The sequence below is a fragment of the Cucumis sativus genome, chromosome 1, assembly GCF_000004075.3.
Source record: "Cucumis sativus cultivar 9930 chromosome 1, Cucumber_9930_V3, whole genome shotgun sequence".
NCBI classification, from domain to species: domain Eukaryota; kingdom Viridiplantae; phylum Streptophyta; class Magnoliopsida; order Cucurbitales; family Cucurbitaceae; genus Cucumis; species Cucumis sativus.
This window is the reverse complement of record NC_026655.2, coordinates 10,808,184-10,834,286: the sequence shown is the minus strand read 5'-3', so window position 1 is coordinate 10,834,286 and position 26,103 is coordinate 10,808,184. Positions and strand designations below refer to the sequence as shown.

Sequence of the window (26,103 nt, the reverse complement as noted above, 5' to 3'; positions counted from 1 at the left end):
TTGACAGCCTTAGAAAATTTATTTAACATATAGTTAATTGTCAAATAAAAAATTTTATTTAACTATTAACACACCGTTATAGTCGATAAATCTTTTTGAAAAAGTTATAAATAAATTTAAACTATTAAATAAATATTTTATTATTTTCAAATAAGTAAATAGGTCTGCTACTTATATTAGTTTCAATTTTATGTTTTATGAATTTTTTAAAGATGTAATGGAAATATTGATTCACCCATTTTATCAGTAACCATTTGGTAAAAAATAAAAATAAAAATAGTAATGGAGATCCAATATTGATTAGTATTTGAAGAAGGAGTGAAAGAATAAAAGAGTAATAATTAAAAATAATGAATGGTGTGAGTTGTGAAAGGTTAAGAAAATGGATAATTATGGTGAATATAAATACGTAAGGATAGGGATCAATTTGGTTTGGGGTGATGATGATGTGATGGACAAATGACTGACTCATACATTTCCTTTTAATTTCTTTTCCAAATTTATAACTATATTTCTTCTTTTTCTTTACTTCTACATTTGGGAGCACCCTCTCCCATATCAATTCAATTATATTATTTTCAAACATATTCACCTCCCTCCCTACATATAATAAATATATATATACTATTCTTTTTTAAAATGTCTTCCATTAATATGTGAAATATTAAATAAGAAAATTACATCACGTGATAAAATCATTTAGAAAAACACAGTTTATAATATCTCGAAAGGCCAACAACTGCAGACATTAGGCTCCGAGAGGTTGTTTTCCTTAAACGAGAAGTTCTATAAGTTTTATCTGTGAAATCTTCTAGATATATCTGTCTTACGCACACTTAATCATATGGAACCTGGGAGGTGACCATGTGTGATGCTTAATGACTCTGAGAGAAGCACGCCTTAATTATAAGTTGGTTAAGAGAGAGATATTTTATCGTGATTGTTTCATTACTTAATCACATTCCAATTCATAGACATTCCTTCCCTCTTTCTTGCATACAAGTTAGTTCACATTTCTATTTCTTCATCCATTTCCCCCCTTATAGCATCTATAGACGTAGACATTTAGTGATAGTTTGTCTCTACATTTCTTTTGTACCATTCATTATTATTTAATTCTTTTATATTGCCTAGATGATAAGTAATCCCTAGAACTAATATCTTAAATCAATTTCATGTGTTCGACCCTAGATCACCCAGGTAAACCTACTGTTTCGCTTGTACTTTGGCAAGTATGAGGAAAATTTGTAATCAATGAGGACTTAGCTTTCACCCGATATGGAAAGACATAGTGAGCAACTCGCATGCAATGAACTTACTCAGGATATATCGCCTAGACTGAATATGATTTTCATTCACCATTTACTAACACTAAGTCCCGGTTGTTGAAGAGATATATTGCATACAACAAGATGCCAAGATGCAATGTCAAAACGACCATTATTATCGAAAGTCAGATCAAGTCTTTGAAGAGAACAATCCAGGCAAGTGCTGAAATGCAGGGCCCAGTATGTAGTGGGTTCGAATGGAATGAGATGCTAAGTGTATAAATGTTGAGAAGGACATGTTCGACAGTTGGGTCAGGGTAGGAAAATAAGTAAATGTGAACTTTTTACATCCTTCTAATGGAATCGAAAACTGAAAATTATTTTTTATTTTTTTCACAAACTCATACGGTAGCGAAGGGCCTCCTTAATAGGCTTTTCCCCTATTACGACGAACTCTCGTATGTGTTCGGAAAAGATCACTTAAGGGGAGCACGTGTGAGACATTCACCAATGTTGGGTCCAATGTGTCGTGCGGGTACAAGGGATTGTCACCAAAAGATAGAATCGATATGGAGATCCCTACTATGTACAACTAGGGACTGAACATGTCGCCTAAGGACATGATTAGTGCACGACCTAGTAGATCGAGCGACTGTAGGGCGAGTTCAAGCGGATCGAAGAGGAAGCGGGGAGCGCAAAAGGTGGAGACTGTGGACATCGTCATTCGCAATGCCATGGAATGTGCGAATGACCAACTGAGGGCCATTGCGGATTGGTCGAAGTTAGCTAGGGAGGATGAAGCTGCAATCCAACATAAAGTCATGAGTGAGTTGTAGGTTATTCCTAAGCTGAATAGATTGGACAAGGGCATTGTATGCAGATAGTGGCAGGCAACTTGGCCGACATGACATGACAGTGTTCTTGGCCGACATGACATGATAGTGTTCTTGGCCGACATGACAGTGTTCTACTAGATAATCCATGACTATTTGTCCCTCTACTTGACCCGTATTTTTTTTCCTCCCGCATTATGTTCCCTGTAGTTGACTTCAGTTTATAACTCCCTTGCAAGAAACTATTTTGCTCAATGATATCGTTTGGTTTGAATGAAATTTTTTTTACAGTAATTCGTATAAAACAATTGTTATTTGCACGTATTTACATGTTGACGAGTTACATGTTAGATTCATAAAATCAAACTTATTCAAACATAATGATTACTTAAATAAGGTTGAAAATGGACGTTGTGTTTAAAGAAATTCAGATAAATTGTTTTACAAAAACTATAACAATTTGATAAATTAAGTAGACGAAATTTGTGTATTGAATTTAGAATATGATTTTTTTAAAAAAAAAATAATAGTTCACGGCTTCTCTACTGGCTTGCGCCTTGGCCACCAGGTTCACGGGGCTGTTCTGATTAATGGTTGCTCTACAAATTTTGCCTAGTTTGAATGCTTTGATTACCATGTATGGAAAATGCGGGGATTAGGGGCTGCATGGAAGGTGTTTGATGGAATGCACGATAGGAATGAGGTGTTGCGATCGGTTTTGATTGGGAGATTGGGGCAAGTGGAAGAAGAAGAGAAGTTGATAATGGAGATGGAGGTCGAGCCTGATAAGGGTTTGTGGGGTGCCATGTTGAGTGCTTGTAGGATTCATGGGAAGGCCGACGTTGCTGATAGGGTTCAAAAACGGTTTATGAAACAACAATGAGTGTATAGACTATGGTGTAAGTTATGTTTGATGGTGGGTTCCATAAGTCTCCATTGATCCAATTTTTTTAAAAAAATGGTGTCCAACATCAATTAGTCCTAGAAACCATCCAACTTTACGTATGTAATCAAGTGGTGTGTTAGTTATTCCGCTCATGAATGGAGATAAAAAAACTATATAGCTAATGGATTTTTTTGTTGAAAGAAGAAAACATGATGTGGCCTTTTATTTGTACCTTGAACTAAGTGTTTTGCTTCCATTTTCAAATGTGACGACAAATGCAAATTAAATTATATATCTTGCAGCCCGCTTAACTTAAGCATCCATTTACCTTGTCTATTTCACAAACTCTCAAACTGCTGTTGATCTAAGCCATAGACGGACGAATCAAATAAGGGTTTTAACAGCACAAAAGAAGCTTCAATCGTCCTTATTAGATTCTTTGGTATTCAGAATGGTATCACTACCAGGAACATATCCACACACCTTTAGTTCATGACACAACAAATCTAACATTGAGTAAATATTGTCTGCATCAGCATGGTAATTGTCACCTGCAACAAATTCATGAACCTTACCATCAATTTCAACAGAACTATAACCCGGTTTTTTTTGCACACCTCGGGCTTTCATCGTTCTCCTAACATTGTTAGCACCATCCCACTTCCCAATTGCTGCATATATGTTTGAAAGGAGCACATAATATGCATCGCCTTCTGGATCTAACTTAAAGAGATGTTTCATTAACCTTTCAGCCAGGTTCACATCACCATGAGTCCTGCAAGCAGCAAGCAACGACCCCAACACAACTTCATTCGGCTTCATCGGCATTTCCTCAATCATATTCAGTGCATCCTCTAACCTTCCAGCACGACCGTAGAGATCGACAATACATCCATAATGCTCAATCCTAGGAGTAATTTTGTGTACACTCTTCATGTTATCAAACAATTCCAGGCCCTTATTCACTAAGCCAGCATGGCTACACGCGGTAAGAGCCCCCGTGTAGCTTACTCCATCTGGCTTGAATCCTTCCTTCTGCATCGCATAAAAAAACTCTAAAGATTCATCTGCAAATCCGTTAACTGCAAACCCCACAATGATAGAGTTCCAAGATACCAAAGTTCGTTTGGCCATTTTCACAAACACTTGGCGGGCAAACTCAATACATCCACATCTAGAATACATATCTATCAAGGAATTACTAATCTTAATATTATCCTTAAACTCCTGCGGCATAACAAAACGATGAACCCACAACCCCAAAGTAAGAGCACCCAAATCAGCACAGGCAGCAAGAACAGCAATTATAGACACATAATCAGCAGCGACACCCGAGCGTTGCATCTGATGGAAGCACTCCAATGCTTGTTCCGAGTAACCATGTTTCAAAAGACCGTTAATTAAAGCCGTCCAAGAAATCGCATCTCTTGTAGGCATTTCATCAAACAGTTGAATGGCCAACTCAATCTCTCCATTCCTCATAAAACCATTGAGCATAGTGTTCCAAGAGACAGAGTTTTTCACACCCAGGTTATAAAAAACCTTCCTAGCATGACCCAATTGAGCACATTTGGAATACATATCAATGAGAGCAGTCCCCACCATTACATGCCCAGTATCCAGACCATATTTACAAGCGTAGCCATGAAGTGAAGAGGCGAAGAAGAAGCTTTCTGACGGAAAATCAGCACAGGCGGAGAGAAGCGTAATAAATGTGATATGGTTGGGCTCAACTCCGGCGAGTCGCATGCGGGTAAACTCTGCAGCGGCTTCGGATAATTGGCCGTTGCGGCAGTAGCGAGCAAGAGAAGAGGTCCATAGAACAATGGGGTCAACAGAATTGGGGTTGAATTTGGAGGAGATATTGCGATGAGGGGAGTTGGGAGAGCGAGGGAAGTTGAGTTTTGTTGGATTTGAAAGTGGGATTGAAGAAGGTGTAAAAGGAGGTAGTTGGAGTTGAGAAGGAGTGGCTGTGTGGGAAGGAATGCTGCTCATCGTTCTAAGAACCGTTTCGATTTTTATGATCAATTCCCCATTTAGTATAAAAGAAAATTGAGTGAAGCGTAGTAGGATTTTGGAGAAAAGACAAAATTAGGGAAATAATTAGTTTCATCACAAATAAATATATGAAATGCCCACAATACCCTTAACATGAAAAACTAGTTATTGACTCAAAATACATCCCAAATTTACATGTAGTTATTAATCGGCCATACATGCACGTAAAAAGTTTAGTATACGATCGTTCATATATTAATACACAATTCTAAAAAGTTTAGTATACGATCGTTCATATATTATTACACAATTAAGATAGAAGAATGATTGTTTATATTTTTGGTACATGATCGTGTAGTGAAAAAAGACGAAAAAAATACTATGAAAGATGACAACAAAGGAAGAAATTCTAAAAGAGGAAAATGGAAATGAATAAATAACGAATTTCTAGAATATGAGTAAGGAGAAGTAACAATATAAAAAAAATGTGCATGAATTCAATACTCTTATTAATTATATTATTTTATAATTAATTTATTCTTTAGGGTTTTTTTTAAAATAACAAAATAAATTAAAATATTTACAAGCTATAGCAAAATTTTGGATTTTATCACTGATAGTTTTCTATTATATAACATATCAATGAATATCACTGATAGAATTTGCTACAGGTTGTAAATATTTTGTAAAATTTACTATTTTAAAAAATTCTCATATTCTTTATTTAATACAAAGAATAAAATCAATATTTATTATTGATTATCTTTTCAAATTATTACGTTTCATGTCTAACATATTATTTAAGAGATAAAAAACATTAGAAATGCATTTGGGGTTAGAGTGGTAATTTTACGCAGTGATAATATAAGACCAAAATTCATTAGTTTTAAGTTTTGGGGTTAAATTTCATTTACGACAAAAAGAAGGGGTCATCCATGCCCATATCTCTCTACCTTGTTTAATTTTTTTCACTTAGTAGCTTTTGATATTGTCATCTCATTTCTTATTAACTATCACGTGATTACCTTCTATTTTTTGTCTCATAATTACTTTGATTCATTCGATGGGAGTAACATCGAAACATGGAACATTGACGGATGTTCTGAGGGGCAAATGATGATAATTTTTCAAGAAATGTTTGTTGCTGCAACAAGCTATCTTCGAAGGATGAATCAAAGAGAGATTGTTGACGCACTAACTACGGGATTCATGAAAAACCTCAGAAGTTGGTAGCACAAACATCTAACCAATGAAAACAGAGAAGCCACGAAGGAAGCTGTTATTGAAAAAAAGGAGCAGGGGCCAAATGGTGACACTGTTACAATCCAGTCGTACTTAGCTAACACATTAGTTTATGCAGTTATTTAAGACTTTGTAGGAAGGACAACCCTATATAGTGACCAATCAATATGGAAGCCCTTTTAGGAATAAAATGTCCTAAAATGAGTGACTTCACATGGTATAAAGACATTTTCATGTTTCGTCTTTATAATCTAATAACATGCAGAGATGTAATTTGGAAGCACAAATATGTGGAAGTATTACCTAGATATGCTCGTGAAAAGTTCTACTCCACTATGGTTACAAATAGTAGAGTGTCAAAGATCGATTGGGAAGGTATCTCATATGGAGATATTAATTCCACAATTTAAAAGGTATGCATTGAGATTTTCCAACAATAGAGGTATGCTACCAAAATAGCGAGAGACTTCGACTACCGCAAAGAATTGGGTTCTTTTGGAAATAGTACATAATCGACAATACTCCTCTATCTAGAAAGAAGACTCGTTCAAAGAAATTCTTTAGAAGAAATGTTTAGAATGAACCAAATCAGTATGGTAGCCGGAAAAGGAAACACCATTTCAAGGAAAAGAACAAGCAAAAATTTTCTAAAGAAAATACTACTTGTTTTAGGTGTCATAAGAAAGGTCATTACGCTAACCGATGTCTTGTCTTCAAGAAAATCAACAAAATGGAGATTTATGAAAAAGAAACCAATCTCTATTATAGGTGATTCAAGTCGAAGAACTATCCTCTAACAAAGAGCAATCATTGTCAAGTCAAGATGAAGACATGCTCAATGCTATCTTTGAAGATTCTTTGGAAGAACCTTCGTCATATGATTATGAGTCGGTAGACGAAGAACCAATACCTTGCTCTGGATGCATTAATGTTCTTACCAACACCCAGAAAGATCTTTTGGATATCGTCGAAGATGATGCCATAAGGAAGAAAATACTTTTGAGACTACAAGAAGACTTAGAGACTCTCGATCAAAAGTTCAAAGATCCGATGAAATTCAGATTCAAATTGTTATGAATTAGTTGACAAAAGAACATGTTGCTCCAGTTAAATTCTCTGACCTCCAACATGAAATCAAAGTCCTGAAAAAGGAAGTTCATGATAACAAGAAGCAAATATCTTATCTTGAAAATATCATTGAAGCAATTCAAGAACAAATAATTTTAAAAGATAATGTTGAACATGTCGAATCTTCAAATAACGACATCAACATTATTAGTAAGGTCTTTAATAAAAAATGGCTAACCAAGGTCACTTTAAAGGTTAAAGATTACAAATTTGAGGGGACATCCCTAATCGACTCAGGAGCTAATCAAAATGCTATCCAAGAAGGGATAATTCCATCCAAATACTTTGAGATCACTAGGGAAATCCTCAAAGGTGCAAATAACAATGCTCTACAAATAAAGTACAAAATTTTGAAGGTACACGTTTACAAAGACGAAGTGTGCTTGAAAAATTCATGTCTCCTCGTCAAAGGCCTTACCGAGAAAGTAAATTTTGGGTACTCCATTTCTTACCCTAATTTATCCATTTACAGTTTTTGATAAGGGTTTATCTTCTCATAAATTTGGCAAAGAAATCATCTTTGAATTCTACAAACCCGTAGTTTAATGGTATCTTTCTTCAATTGAGAGCGAGCTTGTCCGAAGTCTCAATCTCATATCAAGGAAAGAGAAGCAGATTGAGTTCCTTCATGACGACATCAAAGGTTGAAAAACCAATGAAGAAATCAATAGGCCTTCGGTCCAAATAAAAATACAATAAGTCCTCAAAAGGATTGATTATGAGATTTGTTCCAATTTTCCTAATGCCTTTTGGGCCAGAAAGAAACAAATAGTGAATCTAACCTATGTTGAAAACTTTTAGGAAGCCCAAATTCCTACAAAGACCAGACCTATTCAAATGAGTAAGGACTTAGTTGACACCTGGTTCAAGGAGATATCAGATCTCTAGAAGAAAGGATTAATAAGCCCATAAAAAAATCACATGATTTTGTGTGGCTTTTTATGTTAACAATCCGGCTCAAAAGGAAAGAGGTGTCCCTCGTTTAGTTATTAATTAACCACAAACCCCTTAACAAGGTACTCAAATGGATTAGGTATCCTTGATAACGCGCAGAAATGTCCGTTATTATAGCTTTTTGTATTGGAATAATGAGGTCAAAAACGTATAAGAAGATGATTAGAACGTGTAACATGTGTTGTAAACACACTAAGTATTTAGAAATTGTGGATGCTCTTTTTCCTATTTAAAGTCATGCAAGCTTAAGACAAGATAGTGTATCATAGACTATCATAGTAAAGTACCAAGCAAACAAGAAAGAACATCTACACAAATTTTCTTTCTTCTTCATGCAATCAAACAATCATTTCAGTCATTCTTTCATTCATGCATTTTAATAACTTGTAGAAATACAAGTTATTGCAGTCTTCTAAGTAAAACAATGAAGTCTTATCGCATGAAAAGAAAAGAAAATAAAGAGAAAAGAAGTTAATTTGATTACTTTGTGAAAAACCTAACACAAAATATCTTCATCTCTGATTTACTATGTTTTAATGCTCTTATCGCAGGACTTTAGGCGAAGAAGAGGGAAGCTCGGTGAGTAGTACGATAAATGTAAGGAGACCTAGCCAACCTCACCAGGGCAAGGAAGCAATTGCTAAGCAATTAGGCCGCTAACAAACAAAAGTGATTGGTGGAAAAGTCATAAAAAGGACAAATAAGTCAGGCGACGTAGGTAGCCGTAACTTTTCATAAATCTTAAATGCGCACACCGACTTGTCACAACCACTCTCTGCATAAAAATAGAGCCTCTCTCTCTTCTAAAGAAAGTGTGCAAAAATTGGCCAGGAAGCAAGCTCCTCATATCATCCATTCTTCTCTTACCTTGAGTTTTAGGTGAGATCCTAAAACAGAAGAAAGAGAGAACCACCCTTCCGTGATTCCCCTCAGCGATAGGCAAAAATCAAAGCCAAAGAGTAAAAGAGATCAAACTCTACAACATAAGCCCTTTGTTGTTTTTTCATTTTCTATTTCTTATATTGTATTGTTTTGTAAGCAAACCTTCATGGCTGAAAGGCCTAAAGTGTTAATTATGAACGCAATGCATTTCTTTTTCCTTTCTCCCATTTTCCTTATCTTCACTATGCACGACAAGAAAATGGATGCGTCGGGAGAAATAGAAAAAAAACATCAGAAAATAATTTCTTAATGCATAAGTTCGCATCGGAATCAAAATTGGAAAATTTAAATGGGTTTATCTTTAGGATTTTAAACTTTGAATTACCTCCAACCAAGAAGTTGTCTAAGAGACAAAGACAGAGGGAGTGGCAGTGACGGACAGAGCGGACAACAACAGGCAAACGACGATCTCTCTCTCTCGCAGTCTCTTCCTCTTTTCCTTTCAATTTGAATTGTGTTCTATAAAAAACAAACTCAAATATGTAGGGGATCTCCCGATGCAGTTCGTGAACGTCGAGCGATACACCTATTCTCGATGCCGTAAAGTACAACGTCAAAAAAAATATCCTCCATTCTCGACGCCATGCATAACCGTGTTGGGGAAAGTTTAAAATTTTTAAACTTCTCTCGACACCATGCATAACGACATCGAGAAAAGTTTAATCATTTAAAAAAATTTAAATTGCTCCTGACGCCATGCATAACAACGTCGGGGAAAGTTTGATTTTTTTTAATTTTTAAACTTCTTCTGACACCATGCATAATGGTGTCGGGAAAATGGTGTCGGAAAAAGTTTAAAATTTTTTAAAGTTTTTTTTTAAATTTTAAATGTTTTCCAACTTCGTTATGCATGGGGTCAGAATTGTCATCCTTTTCTGTCGGAGCTTCTACGACGTCGAGAGAAACTTTTTCTTTCAACGTCTTTTATCCCGACGTCCGTATTGTGCGTCAAAAAATACTTATTTTCTTGTAGTGATGCATATATATGTGGTTGATTATTTAAGTAGGAATAAATGATGTATTCAATGCTAAGAAAGTCATGATGAAAGGGCAAAAGTGGAGTCTGTAAGCACTGACTATGTAATAACCATATTTAACTAAGCAAGTGGTGGGAAGAGGGCCAAAGTGCACTCTTGTCGCCGAGCTCATCCTCTACATTCATTATCGAGAGGTTAATGTGTGTGGCTACCGCACTCAAAGGTGTATGCCCTAATTGAGGATTAGTTGCTATTATTGCATTTAACATGATTGGATATATGCATTGCTTAACTTGTGTATTTGCATCTCCAAAGACGAGCAAGTATGACATTGCTTAACTTTTAAAAAATGATTATTATTAAAGATTAAAATTATTTATATATTTGTATTTATAGGTGTGAAAATTTAAGAATATAATTACTTTTAAGCTGATTTTAAGTCGAATATTTTTAAAAAAAAACTAAAAGTTAAAAGAAATTAGAAAAAAGAAGAATTAATATTTTGAGGGATTAAGATCATACAAAGATACTAAGATCCCCAATATTTTGAGGGATAACCCCTAAGAACTGGTTTCCATGAAGCCATAGTTGAGTCAAAGAAGACATTGATGAAATTACGTCAATCGGACCGGTCATTCCTATATCTTGATCATTTAGCCATAAAATCTGCATAAAAAACTGACCAAAACTTTTAGGAATTTGACCTGTTAACCTGTTATAGGAAAGCTTCAAAGTTGTTAGTGATGACAATGTCCCCAAGAACTCAGGGAGAGGTCCAGCCAGATTACTCTGCACCAGTGAAAGATTTGTGAGCTGAACTGACTTGGCAAGCTCATCAACAGCGGCATTGAAAGGATTATATTCAAAGACCCAAATTGGAGAGCTTAGAGAGCTGGTTAAAATTCTGAGGCAAGGGCCCTTTTAGACCCAAACCCTGAACCTAAATCTGAGAAACTCTATCACCTGCACAGTAAACATGAGGCCATGGAGGAATCCCGCATGGGTCATCCCCATTATCAGGCCATTTGAGAAGCTCTGGATTTTCCAAGCCCTCTCTGAAATCATTCAGAATTTTGACATCATTTATGTCAGAGGTACAAAAACAAACAGTTGAAAGACACAACAAAATGAGAGAGATACACAGCCCCAACTTGTCATCCACCATTTCCAATCTATAAGTAAAGAGAAATCTTCAAAAATAAACCCCAATGCAGTATAAGATCTCATCAATTTCAAAAGATTGAAGTCAAAACAAACAAAACCCAGATGAAACACCTCAAAACAGAAGTTCTGTTTGTTCAGTGAGGAAGAAGAGAAGCAATGAAAGAGAAAGGAGGCATAAGCGGCGAAGAAAAAAGAGAGCCCAAGTAAGAAAATGGAGTAATGAGAAATGGGGAACGAGATGGGTAGATGGGGCAGTAATCGTAAAAAGTAGAGAAGGAAGCTTTACGACTGTCTGTTTCTTGTTGGTCGGTCCTATTTCTTCGAACCTACCTCAGTTCGATTTGTCTTTTTCACCCATCAATTTGGCTTCATTACCTAAACTAACAGTTGAACCATGTTTGTCCCATTGTACACACACTTGAGCTCGCCGACACTCACATTACTAACCCCAAAATCAAGATTCAAAGAATCTATTCACTCAAATATTTTCCTCTCTTTCTTTTTCTTTTGTATTCATACGTGAGATGCTTACATTAAATCTCTCCCCTCCTCCAAATTGGTACAACATACCTAATATCTTCACCTACGGTCATTTTCACCAAAGTTTTAAGTTTTTATAAACATTTTAAAATATAATCGCAAACAATTTTTTTCAACTTAAATTTGATATTAATTACTATCGACTTATCTTTATCTCACCACATCTTTTAATTCAATTATGCAAGTATAGATTTTAGATTTTTTTGGATTGTATAATTAGAGTAAGTTGCAAATTGATGGGTCCAAAATTTATGATAGCATTAAAGCATTGTTGTTTTGCATATACATCATCAATCATAAATATATGTAAATGCATGCTAGCAATTATGGGTATGATAAATGGTTTATTTGAATTCAATAAGTTGAGTTACCTTTGACATTTTATACTTAAAAAAGTATATGACTAAACCAAGTTTATTGCGTAGATATAGTAATATTGATATCATCATAAATACATAGAATATTGAGTTTGAATATGTAGTGAGATACTTTAGTTTTATTATTGTGATTCATACTTGGAATGTACACATGGAACTTTGTACCTTATCAAACCTATGTATATGGAAAATTAGAATGGAAGGAAGAGAGGATGGAGGGATCCCATGTGTTAATTGAGGATCATTCTATTCCTCGTATCAATACAATTTAATTCTAAATAAATTATCCTCACCTTTCTCTTTCTCTCTTCATTCACTTCTAACATTATTATTATTATTTCCTAATCTTCAATTGGTTGCTCATTTTCCAACAATGGACAGTCTTTTACAATCTAATTATATACCTACCACTATAATAACTAATTAACCTCCTTTTCCCCAAACACCTCTAATACCTCTTTCTTTAACATCTTTAATTTCAGAGATTTCTTTTTTGTTTCAAAATCTAGCTATTTGAAGGCAGTAATTTTAGAGCTAAAAACTGACTGTAGAGTTGGTTTAGAAAGAGATCCTTCTTAAGATTTGATGATGAAATTTCTGGAGGAAGGAGAGAATAATGAGGAAGTAAATGGGAGAAATAAAACCCCTCTAGCTAACTAAGCAAGGAGACAATGAGGATATCGAATGAAGCTCAAACTACACACTACACTTAGAGTTTAGCTTTTGTTGGTTCCACAGAAAATGTAAAAGAAAAAGTGTCTACATTCATGACAAATTAAAAACATCAACTAAGTCAACATATATCAAGAAAATTTGGCCATCAAAAAATGTCACCAAAAACCCTTTTCTTGATGTTTTTAGCCATCAACAAATGGTACATTAACGTTTTTTGCTCCTCAATTGTATGAAAAAGAAGATAAAGAAAAACACTTTTGTTGATACGTTTCGAATATCAAAGTAAAGTTTATTTTTTTGTCCATCAACTATTTTGAAAGCTAAAGTTTTTTATACACTAGAAGAAAAGAAAAAACCAAATCCCTTACATAAAGTTTATAATACAATTACAAACCAACTACGCAACTTTACAAAGTAATAATAAACAACTCCTACAAAACAACATGAGGTCTCAACATCCCTCAATCATATGAGTTTTAAAGCAGTCATTCAATGTATACTATTAGGTTTATTTCAAAAGTCATTTTGTTACCACATTTTAGTTGTGTGAACACATCTTTTTAGTATAAGCTTCAACTGCAACGTGAATGTTCATAGTAGGTCTTAACTTCCAATAATATACTCGACTTAACTGGCATAATGAAAACTACATCAAACAAGAAGCTGCTCGTAAGGTCTTAGTTAATAGCCAAATCATTGTCTCACTATCATGGATGGTTGAGTAAAATATATAAATGAAGCACATTAAATTAAAAGTATACGAACAATATCTAGGTCACATAAATGAGAGGTCACTCATAATCATCTCAATCACGAGCCACAGGATAAATGACTGGCTAGAGCTAACAGACTTGAAAAAGGATTAAATTTTTGCTTCCTACCTAAGTAATGGATTTCCAACCTACGAGGAAGACTGGCAAATCCAAATTCAACTATTTATTTAATGCCCTCGTTTTTTTTTTATTAATTTATATATTTGCATTTATTGAAGGTAGATAAGAAATGAAAAAAAGGAGAGAAGAATAGAATTTGGCAAGAGAAAACTCTAGCTTCAATTGATATCTTTGGTATTCTACAAATCTCAAATATATAAAGAGATGTTGAGACTAAAAACTCTTACCTACACACACTCATCGTATAATTCCTCATAACAGATTGTTTCTAGAATATGTATCTGGGTCATAATATGTGGGCCAATAAAAGAAAATAAGTGGGCTATCTTAACACCCTCTACGAACTAATGGCTGTTAATGTATGACAGTAAGTTTATTCTTCAGTTTGTGGAAATTTTGAGCAGACAATGGTTTGATGAGGATATATGCAATTTGTTCAGTTTCTGGAAGATGTCTAATAGATAACATTTTCTTTTTTATAAGATCTCGAACAAAATAGATGTCAAGTTCAACATGCTTTGTCTTGGAGTGTAATATAAGATTTTCACTAAGATGCACTGCACTTATACTATCGCACTATAAAATAGGAGGATTAAGCATATTAATGTATAAGTCGTTCAAGAGAGAATAAATTCTTACAAGTTCGGTTGCCAAAAGAGCCAAGCAACGATATTTAACTTCATTACTAGATCTGGAAATGATAGATTGTTTCTTTGAACCCCAAGACATTAAGTTATTTTTAATAAACACAGAAATCAAACGTAGATTTCCTATCATCTTGGTCAGAAGCCCAATCCGCATCAATAAAACCAATTAAAGACAAATTATCAGACTTGCTAAGCCATAAACCATGATATAGTACACCTTTAAGATATCTTATATAATTCTTTTCACAAGCTACCAAAGTGTATTTTTTGGAGCATGCATAAATTGACAAGCTTTATTAACACTATATGATATCTCAGAATGAGTAGGTGTGACATACTGTAATGCATCAACAACAGTTCTAAACAAATGCACATCATAAAATGGTTCTCCTTAAAAGGCAGAAAGTAAAGTCCAACTTACCATAGGTGTATAGATAGGTTTAGCTTCCAACATTTATGTTCTCTTAACATATCAGTAATATATTTTATGATTGAGATAAGACACACAATTGAGTCACAAGGCATGCTCTCAGGTTGCACACATGACTTGCAAAAGAAGGTTAGTAGGTGGCAAGTTGGGCACATAGCACCATGCGGACAAGGACACGCGGTGGACACTGATGTGCAGTCTTGCACGCGCGTTACCCCTTATTGTTAGGTTAGCACACCATGTACACCCCTCATTGTGAGGTTAGTACATGGCAAGGTCCTAGGCCATGCACACGCAACCAGCCTCATCCCCCTATGTCAGTGTGTATCATTTAGCTGTTTTTGAGTTGTTTTGGATTGTCTTGAAATTTTTGAAAAATTTAAGGGAAATTTTAGATATTTTTATGTTCAAGGAATTAATTAAGGATAAAATATGAATTTTTCAGGACAAAGAGGAATAGGAGGAATTTTTGGCCAAGTATCTGTACAAATATTGTGAGCAATATCATGTTTCAAACATTATTTATTAAACATGATTTCATGTTTTACAAACAATAGCTTGTGAGTAACAAAATGTTTTAAATAATTTATGAACATGATTTCCAAACTATTATTTCAAGTCATGATTTATGATGAATGTTTATGCACTATTTTTAAGCGATACCATGTTGGAATGATTTTATGATCAAGAAAATATTTCAAATACTTTCAAGGAAATATTTCAATGTTTTCAAATGTTTTTATCCATGTCCGAATATAACATGAGACCTATTGTATACATGTGGTTAACTCCATACTGATGGTACGGTTGACAAACCTATTTTTAACTATGGGCCATCAGAAAGGGTATATACTTATACCTTAAAGAAGGGGGATAACTTCTCATCGACTGTTCCGTCTTCGGACGAAGGGGTAAATATTGCTTGTGGTTATGGAGGACTGTCTTTGAAAGTAGAAAATATTTCAATATTTTCATTTATAAAAGTATTTAAGTTTTGGTTTTATATTAAAATGTTTATGAAAATTTGTTTTCTAAAACAGTTGCTCATTAAGTCTTTCGACTTACCATTTCAAAAAAAAAATTCCTCTTTCCCAGGTACAGATTGTGGGTTTCCGTGTGCTGAACTTATTGCTGCCAGGCCAACTTAGTTTTAAACCATAAAAGGAATTGTTTTATTTTAAAGCATTATTGTATTTATTTAAGAGTTTATACTTCTATGTTTGATATATTTTTCACTTGGTTTTCGTAAAAGGAATTTCAAATGGGTCACACTACAATTTTTTTTAGAAGTATTTCAAAGTTTAAAGACTTTCGTTGTTGATTATTTCACGTTTCCATGTCATGTGTCAGTTGAGGTGTTGTTTCGGAGGCGAACGAAATTCAACTGATATCACGCCACGTTTCGGAACGAGCTAGCAGGTGCACTAGGTAGGGTGTGACAAGAATGCAACCACAAGTTATACTGGACAACATGTTATTTAACAAATGTTGGTTAGCTAGGTTAAAGAGTTTAACTAGTTAATCTTGGATCGTTGGAGCTCACAATTTGTAGGTCCATTAGATCGCTCTACTAGCTCGTAATAGAATTAAACTTAAAATAGAATGATCGAGAAATTTGAATTGTTTAAATTGATTTAGAGAATAAATCGTTAACAATATTCTATATAATTAATGACATGACATTAATAGAGAAATGATATTTAATAAAATTTAAATATCATAAATTCAAATAAGGTCAGGATTCTAATTTGATCAATCAAATTGGTCGAGAAATATTAATCTAATATTTGATATCAACTCGAGTTAATATACATATTTATTTAATAAAAGTAAAGTTGGAGTATTTATCAGAAGTTAAACGATTGTATACAAAGTTAGCCGACTGTGTAAAAAGTAAACGATCGTTTGAAGGTAGAAAGCTAAATGATCGCATAAGAGGTACACAAAGTTAAAGAAAACTAAACAATCGTTAGGTTGGGGATGGAAAAAAAAAACAATACAACCTGACAACCCAACCCAATCATATTTTACGGGTATGATATAACTAATTGGACATATATATATATTAGATGTAAACGTTGGATTATGATATAACTAATTGGTTTGACTTTAAGTATTCCACTTTATTTTACTTTCTGTGTTTGAAAAAGAAAAGCATCCATCTCCCTTCTCCCTTCTCCCTTCTCCCTTCTCCCTTCTCCCTTCAGCTTTGGAAGAAACCAAAGAGTTATAGAAATTACTTCCCTTTCCAATACACATCTAGTTTGCACCATTAAAATTCAATTATTTCAAACTTTAATTAAACATTTTCCATTCTTTCATTTTCTATAAACATCAATACCTTACCCACCCTAGTTTTAAAGAAAAAAAAAAGAAAAAACCAAGCATGGAATAGTTTATAGATCAAATAACTTTGGCATCCACGTACACCTTCATGTACTATGGCATGAAGTTGAGACATGCCCATAGGGTATATGCCATATGCTACACTTTTTCTAAACAAATAACTTATTTTCTCTTCCATCATTATTTATTTATTTACTGCTCATTTCTAATTTCAATCCATATACATATTTTCTTACATTTTTCATTCTCAAAACGTAGCAGATTCCTATATTTGAAGATACACTAAACCTAAATTTTGGATTCAAACTATTTTAACATCAATTACATAACACATATTTCTTTTCCTTAAAGTCCGTGTATAATGCAAAGACTTTTCAAAACTACTTAAAGTGTGTTTGGATTAACTTTTAAAGCGTTCAAATTTGTAAAAGGAAAACCATTTAAAAAAATTTGAGGGGTTTGATAACTTGTCAAAATGCATTTTCAAAAAAATGAGATTAAAAATAATTCAATACAACATTTCGACCCAATTTTGAGAAAAATTACGTATATAAACACTTATGAAATTTTCATAATCATGTGTTTAAATTTGAAACACATTCTTTAAAAGAAAATGTATTATGAAAACGATTTTTTTTTGGGTTAAAATATTGTAACATATTTTCACCACATAATTTGAACACTAAATTGGACAACAATTTTATGTGCTCCTGAAAAAAGTATGATATATTTGAATGAAATTAACATTTTCTCTGCTCCCAAACCCTCTATTGGTAAATCCTTAATTAATTTTAATTCAACTATAAATGTTAATTAAAGGGAAAAATAAAAGTACCAATTATTATATGGTTCTTTTATCCATTTCTGAAATATAATTTCAATTTTTATGGTTAATGGTTAATGGCTTTTCTTTTCAAACATTTGATTCTTTATATTTTACAATAATACACCAAAATACAAAGATTCAAATGTTTAATTTGTCGAAAAAAATCAGACAAAATGATATTAATTAAACATGGTCGTTGAATGTATGAGTTAAATTGCATAAAACATAATATTCTCATTAAGGATCTCATTAAAGGTGGCTTCCCCAGAGTTAATCACATGAGGTAAAGTTGGTTGTCAGAGTTCATCATCACCATAATTGATCATCCAGATTCTGAAGTTGGTCATCAAAGTTGTTAGGTGAAGGCGTTGTTGTTAGACTGAAAGTACATACAGTGTTGGTTGTTCTCTAACGTTAACACAACCTTCAAATGATCTAGAGAATTAGAAAAAGTACTCATGACAGTATAAAAGAAGAAGATCGGATTAAAAGTTAAAAAAATTCCATGCCTGTGCAGCTACTTGGACATGTTGGATGATGACGACGTGTGTGTGATGACATGACTATATTATCACCACCAACAAACTTTGAACTCGCATCTAGCATGCCTTGGTATTTATACCCTGTAGTCGTTGTTAAATTTTCCTAGATGACTTGGTATTTATACCCTCTAGGCGTTGTTAAATTTTCCAATGTGGAACAAGCGTTCTCGCATTTCCTTAACCTTTGCTATGAGCCTAAACCTAAAAGTCATTTCCTATCGACTTGTAGTTTGAGGTGGTTGACGAAGCTAGACCTAGTTGTTGGGGGTTGACTACGAAGATGGTCATTGAAGTTGCTTTTGAGTTATGTTGGTTGTCAGAGAGTTGGTCGCCGACATTGTCATTGGAGGTAGTTGCTGGGGCTCGAAGTTGATCATTGGAGTTAGCTGCATGAAGGTGGTTTTATTGGAGTTGGTCATTGGAGGTCTCATCGGAGGTGGCTACTAGAGCCCAAAGTTGTCGTCAGAATTTTCGTTGCATGTTACTATTAAAGCATCGGAGTTGATCGTGCGAAGGTGGTTATGAAAGTGTGGTAGTATTAATCGTTGATGGTGGCAAATAGGTGGAGCCGTTAAATACATTAGGAAGAAGGAAGAATTGTGGTGGGTACGCAAAAATAACCAACTCAACTCTACCAACATTTAAAACTGATAGGACAAATATCAAATCGGTAGCTTTTGATAGCTTTTACCAACTCATATTGGCTTGTGTGACATCTCCTAAGGTTGAGCACACATCATGTTAAGTGGTATAACACAACCCATGTTTGAGCTCCAATTATAATGGTTAAAACTTAACTATTATAATCCATATTTGAAAAAAGAAAAACATATTTGAACTTTGCATTTCAAACAATATCCTTTTCCTTTTCAAACTTGCAATTTTACTCTTTCTAGATTTACAATATTACTCATCAAAGAAAATTCCTAAGGTCCATTTTAAATCATCCTGCTCACGATGTATTGCAACTTTGGAAAGAAGGCATCTAACCTAACATTTCTCAAACCTTCAGCCATTTATACTATAAAATAAATTTTGAAAAAAATCTAACAGAGCCTTCAACCATTTTGCTTATCTTTTCATCCATTTTTAAATCATAGAAAACAATCAACTTTTCTGGTGAGAGAATTGGATCTCTTAACAAGTACAAACATTTTGCTCATATGCTTATATGGTAGAAACTAAGTGACTTTGATGCTCTAGTACATGGAGAAAGCTGAACCATAGTTTTAAAGATAATTAGAGACTAGCAAGTCGAAGATTATGTCAACTAAACTTTAGAAAGCTTTATCCAACTAGGAGTGAAGAATCATCAACCAATACAGATATATACATATTTAAAAGGATGCTACACTTTTAAGAATGGTACATTTTCATCTTCATACTTTTTAATAAAATCAATGACCTTCACAGAAAAAGCCTCGTCTTCTGGGTAACTGTCTAGAGGATCGGATATCAAAGGAGGCGATAGGTTGAGTATCCCTTCAAGTGTAGCATGAAGACAATAAGCTGAATAAGTAACATGGTATCCTCCTTCTTGGACTATAAGCAAGCTTCCACTGCTGTACTTCTTTGCCAGCTCCGAAATTATCTGCCCAATCTTCCAGTAGCCATCCATCGTCAAGCATTGCCTTCCATTTGGATCGAACTAATTTGAAAGTAAAAAAATGCAAGCTCATAACAATCAAATAAATGTAAACCAAATTAACAAACAATTTCACATCATAAAGCATGACCATTAGTAGGATTGCGGTTAAGCATTTCGATAAAATATTCTCTCTAGTCTAGTTATGAGACAAGGAAGCAATAGTAGATCAACAATAACGATATCAAACCAAAGGATGCAAGAACCAAGAGAACTAAGCAAAACAATAGTCTAGTTTACAACACAACCCACATCTATAAATATTAACATTACCACAACCATCTAACAATTTCAGCCACATTTCTGCTCTACAACCTATTCAAAATCAAGCATACTTGCTGCTTGCACTTTGAAATTATCTACAAGTCCAAAAGCACTTCACTATCTCTACAGCTAATTATCAACTCTTCATCTACATATCCATCATTCAGTTATTCTGAGCATGAAAAACAAGACATACACTTGGGCCTTTTTTCTTCGTGGTGCAGGATAGTCTTAAATATTAGGACTAATATACAGTTCAAATTTGAGACTTTAGGGTCATTACGTAAGGTCCCATAGCTGCCAAATACAAGAAACAACAACAGGAAGAAAGATACAGAATACAGCAAAGATCAAACCTAGAGTTCAAAATTTGAAGCCACAAATAACACCAACAAAGTCTCATATCTATTAGAAATCGTTCAAAATTTCAATTCAGCATGATAGATAAAGTTACAGAAGTTCATTAACAAAAGACTGGACCTAACTCTAGTAGGAAACAAATTAGACATTCTACTACAACTAGAATAAGGACTTATATTTGGAAGTAGGATTTGAAAAATACCAAGGTGTCTTATAGATTAGTAGACCCATAATTAATGTAAATAATCACAAAATTTTTGACAATATGATCATTCCTCTTAAGAAAGAAAGTAGACAAATGAACTGACTTACCGCACTTGAATCTTGGCCTACAACCAAAACAATCATGTGTGGCTCGAACTTCTGGATTGCTGGGACAACTAATGTTTTCATGGCATATTCATATCCACGGTTCCCTGTTCCATTTGGCAAAGGTATATTCAAATTGTATCCATAACCTTGTCCTTCACCGAGCTCATCAATGGATCCACTTTGAGGATGGGAAGGACCCCAGGAACCATGATCCATATGAAGGGAAATAGTCAAAACTTTGTTGGACATGTAAAATCCTTCAGCAGTTCCATTTCCATGGTGAACATCAATGTCTACAACAGCAACTTTCTCACAGCCAGAATTTAAAGCCAAATGAACAGCAAGACCAGCATTGTTCAAGAAACAATAGCCATCGGCTCGAGTTGGCTGAGCGTGGTGACCAGGAGGCCTAACAAGTGCATAAGCAATATTACCCTGCCCTTCAAGAACATGCTTCATTGCTGATAGAGTAGTGCCAGCAGCAAGAAGTGAGACATCCCAAGAACCCGGATTCAGAAAAGTTCCACAACACATAACCTTTCCTCCATTTTTATCAGCTTCAACGAGCTCATTTACATAGTCTGTTAAAATTAGCGAACGAAACTATAAGCACAGCATTGAGTGATGGGTTTTACTTGATTTCCCAGTAGAAATTATCTGCATATGCAAGTTAGATTGTTCAATTTCTTCGGTATTCAAGAACCCAACTGCCCAGTGGGGATCCAAAAATTTTATTCAGCGCAGCCACTATATAATAAACACAGCTAAAAAAAATGTTAACCCAAAATTTAATGGTTGCAAGAGTGGGGCACAACCACTGCATTACAGCAAAATTTTGTTTAAAAAAAAAGTTCAAAATTTATATTAAAATACAAAAACAGATAATGTGAAGGGGCGAGTGTCTGTTGGCAGCTTAATAAATCCGTCCCTGCAACTCCCTAATCTAAGAAGGGTTAAATTGATTTCCTGGTGACATCGAGGATTCAATTGCTTTCCTAGATCTACTAAGTTCAAATAAATGGAAAGCAAAAACCCAATTATCAAGAGCATATGCATTTAAAATAAGAATCACCTTGATGGTGAAAAGAATGCAATTCAGAGAGGAGTGCGTGTCGTCCGGAATGCCAAGTGATGAAAGGAGAGAGAGGTCCTCTTTTGAGAATGGAAACCATGTTCTTAATCCGGTCAGAGTTTTCTGGATGTTTATCCAAGACGTCGAGAAAACCTGGATCTTCTCCGGTGTCGAATACCCCATAGCCGGTGTCGTGATTGAGCATCCCCTCGTGCCAAAACACATGTATTGACGGTGAACCAGCCATGGGAGAAGCTTGAAATCAGTACACAAGTGGAAGGGCAGATTAGAAGAGTAAACTTTTGTAAACTAATATTGACGAAAAGAAGCCGACTTTGAAATGAAAATCAATGTGCTTTCTATCCTATTGCCCCAATGTGTGGGTGTTTGACTCATGGGTATGGGTTTGGAATATGTGTGTGTTATTTTTAATCATTCAATCTCATCTACTTGGAAAAAATGGCAACAATTGCTAGCCAACTTCACACGATCAACCACGATGATTGATCAATGGTCACAACGATCGATAGTTTTAACCGTCGGCTCTAGATCGTTTTGACGGTTGTTTATCAATCGTCGATGAACGATCTTGATTACTTGTGACATACAACGTTGGACGTTACGGTTGTAGGGTGAACATCTTGATCGACGACAACCAATTGTTATCAATAATTATCGATCTCATGCCTATTAACAAGTGATTGTAGTGATGCTCAATGATCAATAGCCATAACCCTTGACAACTAATTGCTATGATGGTTGACGACCAACCAATCGTCTTAAAAGTGGTGACCATTGATCGTCTTTACTCTTGATCAACAAGTATCTTCACTAAGGCTTCCTACACTCTTTTCCATGGAATTGAATAGTAAACACGATTCATGCCAATGGATTATATTCTTTCTAATTCAATCTAGAAAATTCATCAACCAATTCCAAACACCACCCTAACGACCATTGTCGATCGACCACTAGGTGTGATTTATGACAAACTCAGTGGACGAACTCCCAACCACCTCTTTTGCTACTACTCCAAACCTTGAAAAATTAATAAAAATGAAATTTTGAAAACTTTTTTTATGAGTCTTTTCATATTGTCTTTAATTTAATCACAATAGTATTTTTTAAAATACACATTTTTTTAATTCTTTTATTTTATTTTCTTCTAGAGTTTTTTTATAACTATTATTATTATATCATTTTTTAATTATCTCTTTGCTATTCTTTATTTAAAATTAATATTTCATTCATTTTAGGAGATGGCTAAATGTAACTCTAGTTGATTTTCGCTTTTGCGTGACCTTTTGGTTATGCTTATTTTAAAACTTATTAGACCATTTTTAATATTGCTTAACTAGAACTTTTGTAAGCTTCATCCAATTAAATGATTTGTTATATTTTGTGAATGATTTGTAATATTCCTACTTAGATCATTCATGTTAATGCGACTGTAATCAGAATTATTGTTATCTAATATTAAAATTTCTCATTTTTACATTATTTTCATTAAAATCAATAGAGTCAAGAAATTTAATTAGAGGTACAAACATTTATAAAAAAAAATAATTAAAAATTTGATACAAAATAAATTTAAGACGTACAATTAATAAAGAAAAAACCAAACAAATTAAGTAAACGCACGAATTCAAAATCAACACCCAAAACAGGCATAAAAAAGTCTAGGTTTCTAATTCATATCCTCCAAACACATGCATTTGCAACACTCATGCATCAGAACACATCAAATAAACTCACATGCATTTAATTTTCAAGCATTTGATTTCGACCTGCATGGCAAACGGCCCCACCAGGCAATGTTCAGGGAAGTTGGCAAAAGTTTTGGTTTCCACGGGCATCACATTTTTTAAAACTGTTGGGAGAATCTCGGCTAGATCGACCACTAGATTCTCTAAAATATTAAGGGTGTGTTTGGGGAGGAAAAGAGTTATGAGAAAAAGGATTATGATAATCCTAGTGTTATGATAAATGTGTTTGAGGAAAGGTTTATTATTGGTAGCGTTATGATAATATGTATTTGGGAGGAAGAATTATGAATTATAGTGTTATGATAATATATATGTTTGAAGGACATATTATGAATAGTAGTGTTATGATAATATGTGTTTGAGAGAATGATTCTAATAGCGAGTGCTATGATAATATTTGTTTGTGAATGATTACGTGGGAAACATTATGAAAATTATTTATTATTATTATTTTTAAAAATTCGTATTCTAAATCCAATACACAAATATTTGTATATTTAATTTACCAAATTGTCATATTTTCGTAAAACAAGTTACATTAGTTTTCTTAAATACGATGTATATTTTCAACGTTTTTTATGCAAGCGTTTCATGTCAATAAATTATTATTATTATTTTAAATTTGTATTCTAACTCTAATACACAAATTATATATATTTAAGGGACATTTTTTAAAAATAGCAATATAAATTAAAATATTTACAAGCTATAGCAAAATTTTGGATTTTATCACTAATAATCTTTTATATATCACTATAGCATATCAATGACTATCAGTGATAAAATTTGCTATAGGTTGTAAATATTTTGTAAAATCTACTATTTTTAAAAATTCTCCTATATTTAATTTACCAAATCATCTTAGTTTTCGTAAAACAATTTCCAGTAATTTCTTCAAAAATAACGTCAATTTTCAACCTTTTTTAATGTTGGGTCGTTAATTGCGAATACATTATATTTTTATTTTTAATTGATATTCTAAATGCAATACACAAATTGCATATATTTACGAATTGATTTAAATCATATTGGTACCATAATTTCATTCAAACGAAACGGTATACGAAGAACAAAATAGTTTCTAGGAAGAGAGTTATAAACTGAAGTCAATTACATGGAACAGAACGAAGGAGCAAAAATTATTATTACTTTTAATAAATTTATATTCTAACTCCAATACACAAATTTCATATATTTAATTTACCAAATCACCATAGTTTTCATAAAATAATTTGCAATAATTTCTGTAATACAACATCCATTTTCAACATTTTTATGAAATCGTTAGGTGCGATTAAATTATTAATTTTTTTTTAAAAAATCATATTCTAAATCCAATACACAAAAAGAAAATGTGGGTCAAACGATATAATCACAGTAAGTTACGTAATTCAAGGGTAAAAGAAGAAATTAAAATTTTAAATTAACGAAATTGTACCAAATTCATCACTTAAAAATAAGTTATGTTTTTTATATAGAAATAGTAAATAAGAGAAAAATGATTTAAATAGTATTTAAACTTAAATTAATTAATTATAAATAAAGGAATAAGGAAGGATTGAGGTATTGTTTCTTCTACTACTTTCTTCTTTTCATCTTTTCCAAATTCTTGGCGTTCCATAAGATAATTGAATTGAGTAAAGAAAGTGAAAGGAATTAGGAAAAGGAAAAATGGTAATTTACAAGAAATAGTTGGACAAATTGGCTAAGTAGCAAAAATTAGTAAGATCATTTGGTAAAAGATATGTGAAGGTTTGAGTAATTGATTTGAAAAAATAAAAAAATAAAAAAAAGTTTGGATATGATTTGAAACTGGTAGAATTTCAGTCTAATTGTCGAGATGCATCGAGAAAATCCAAAACAATCAGTAAGTTGAAATTTTTTAACACTTTAGGAAAATCTGGGTGGTCGATCTTGACAATGATTGGTGAAGAAAAACAAAAATACGAGTTTTTTAAAAGTGTGTTATTTTTTAAATATGCTATTTCTCTAAATTTCTCCAATGATTAAGTGTAT

The 26,103-nt window shown here is 33.5% G+C and overlaps 2 protein-coding genes across 2 annotated transcripts; both read right to left on the bottom strand.

Moving 5' to 3' along the window:
- Positions 1-3,299: 3,299 nt before the first annotated feature.
- On the bottom strand, positions 3,300-5,012 carry LOC101212377 (pentatricopeptide repeat-containing protein At1g05750, chloroplastic). Its single transcript, XM_004139545.3, has one exon. It carries the CDS (start codon positions 4,980-4,982, stop codon positions 3,405-3,407), a length of 1,578 nt encoding a protein of 525 aa, XP_004139593.1. The 5' UTR covers positions 4,983-5,012; the 3' UTR covers positions 3,300-3,404.
- A 14,869-nt stretch (positions 5,013-19,881) lies between these two features.
- Positions 19,882-22,674, bottom strand: LOC101210667 (histone deacetylase 8). Its single transcript, XM_004139458.3, has 3 exons — positions 22,322-22,674; positions 21,250-21,830; positions 19,882-20,316 (listed from the first exon to the last, which is right to left on the bottom strand). Exons 1-3 carry the CDS (start codon positions 22,566-22,568, stop codon positions 20,017-20,019), a joined length of 1,128 nt encoding a protein of 375 aa, XP_004139506.1. The 5' UTR covers positions 22,569-22,674; the 3' UTR covers positions 19,882-20,016.
- Between the last annotated feature and the right edge of the window lie 3,429 nt (positions 22,675-26,103).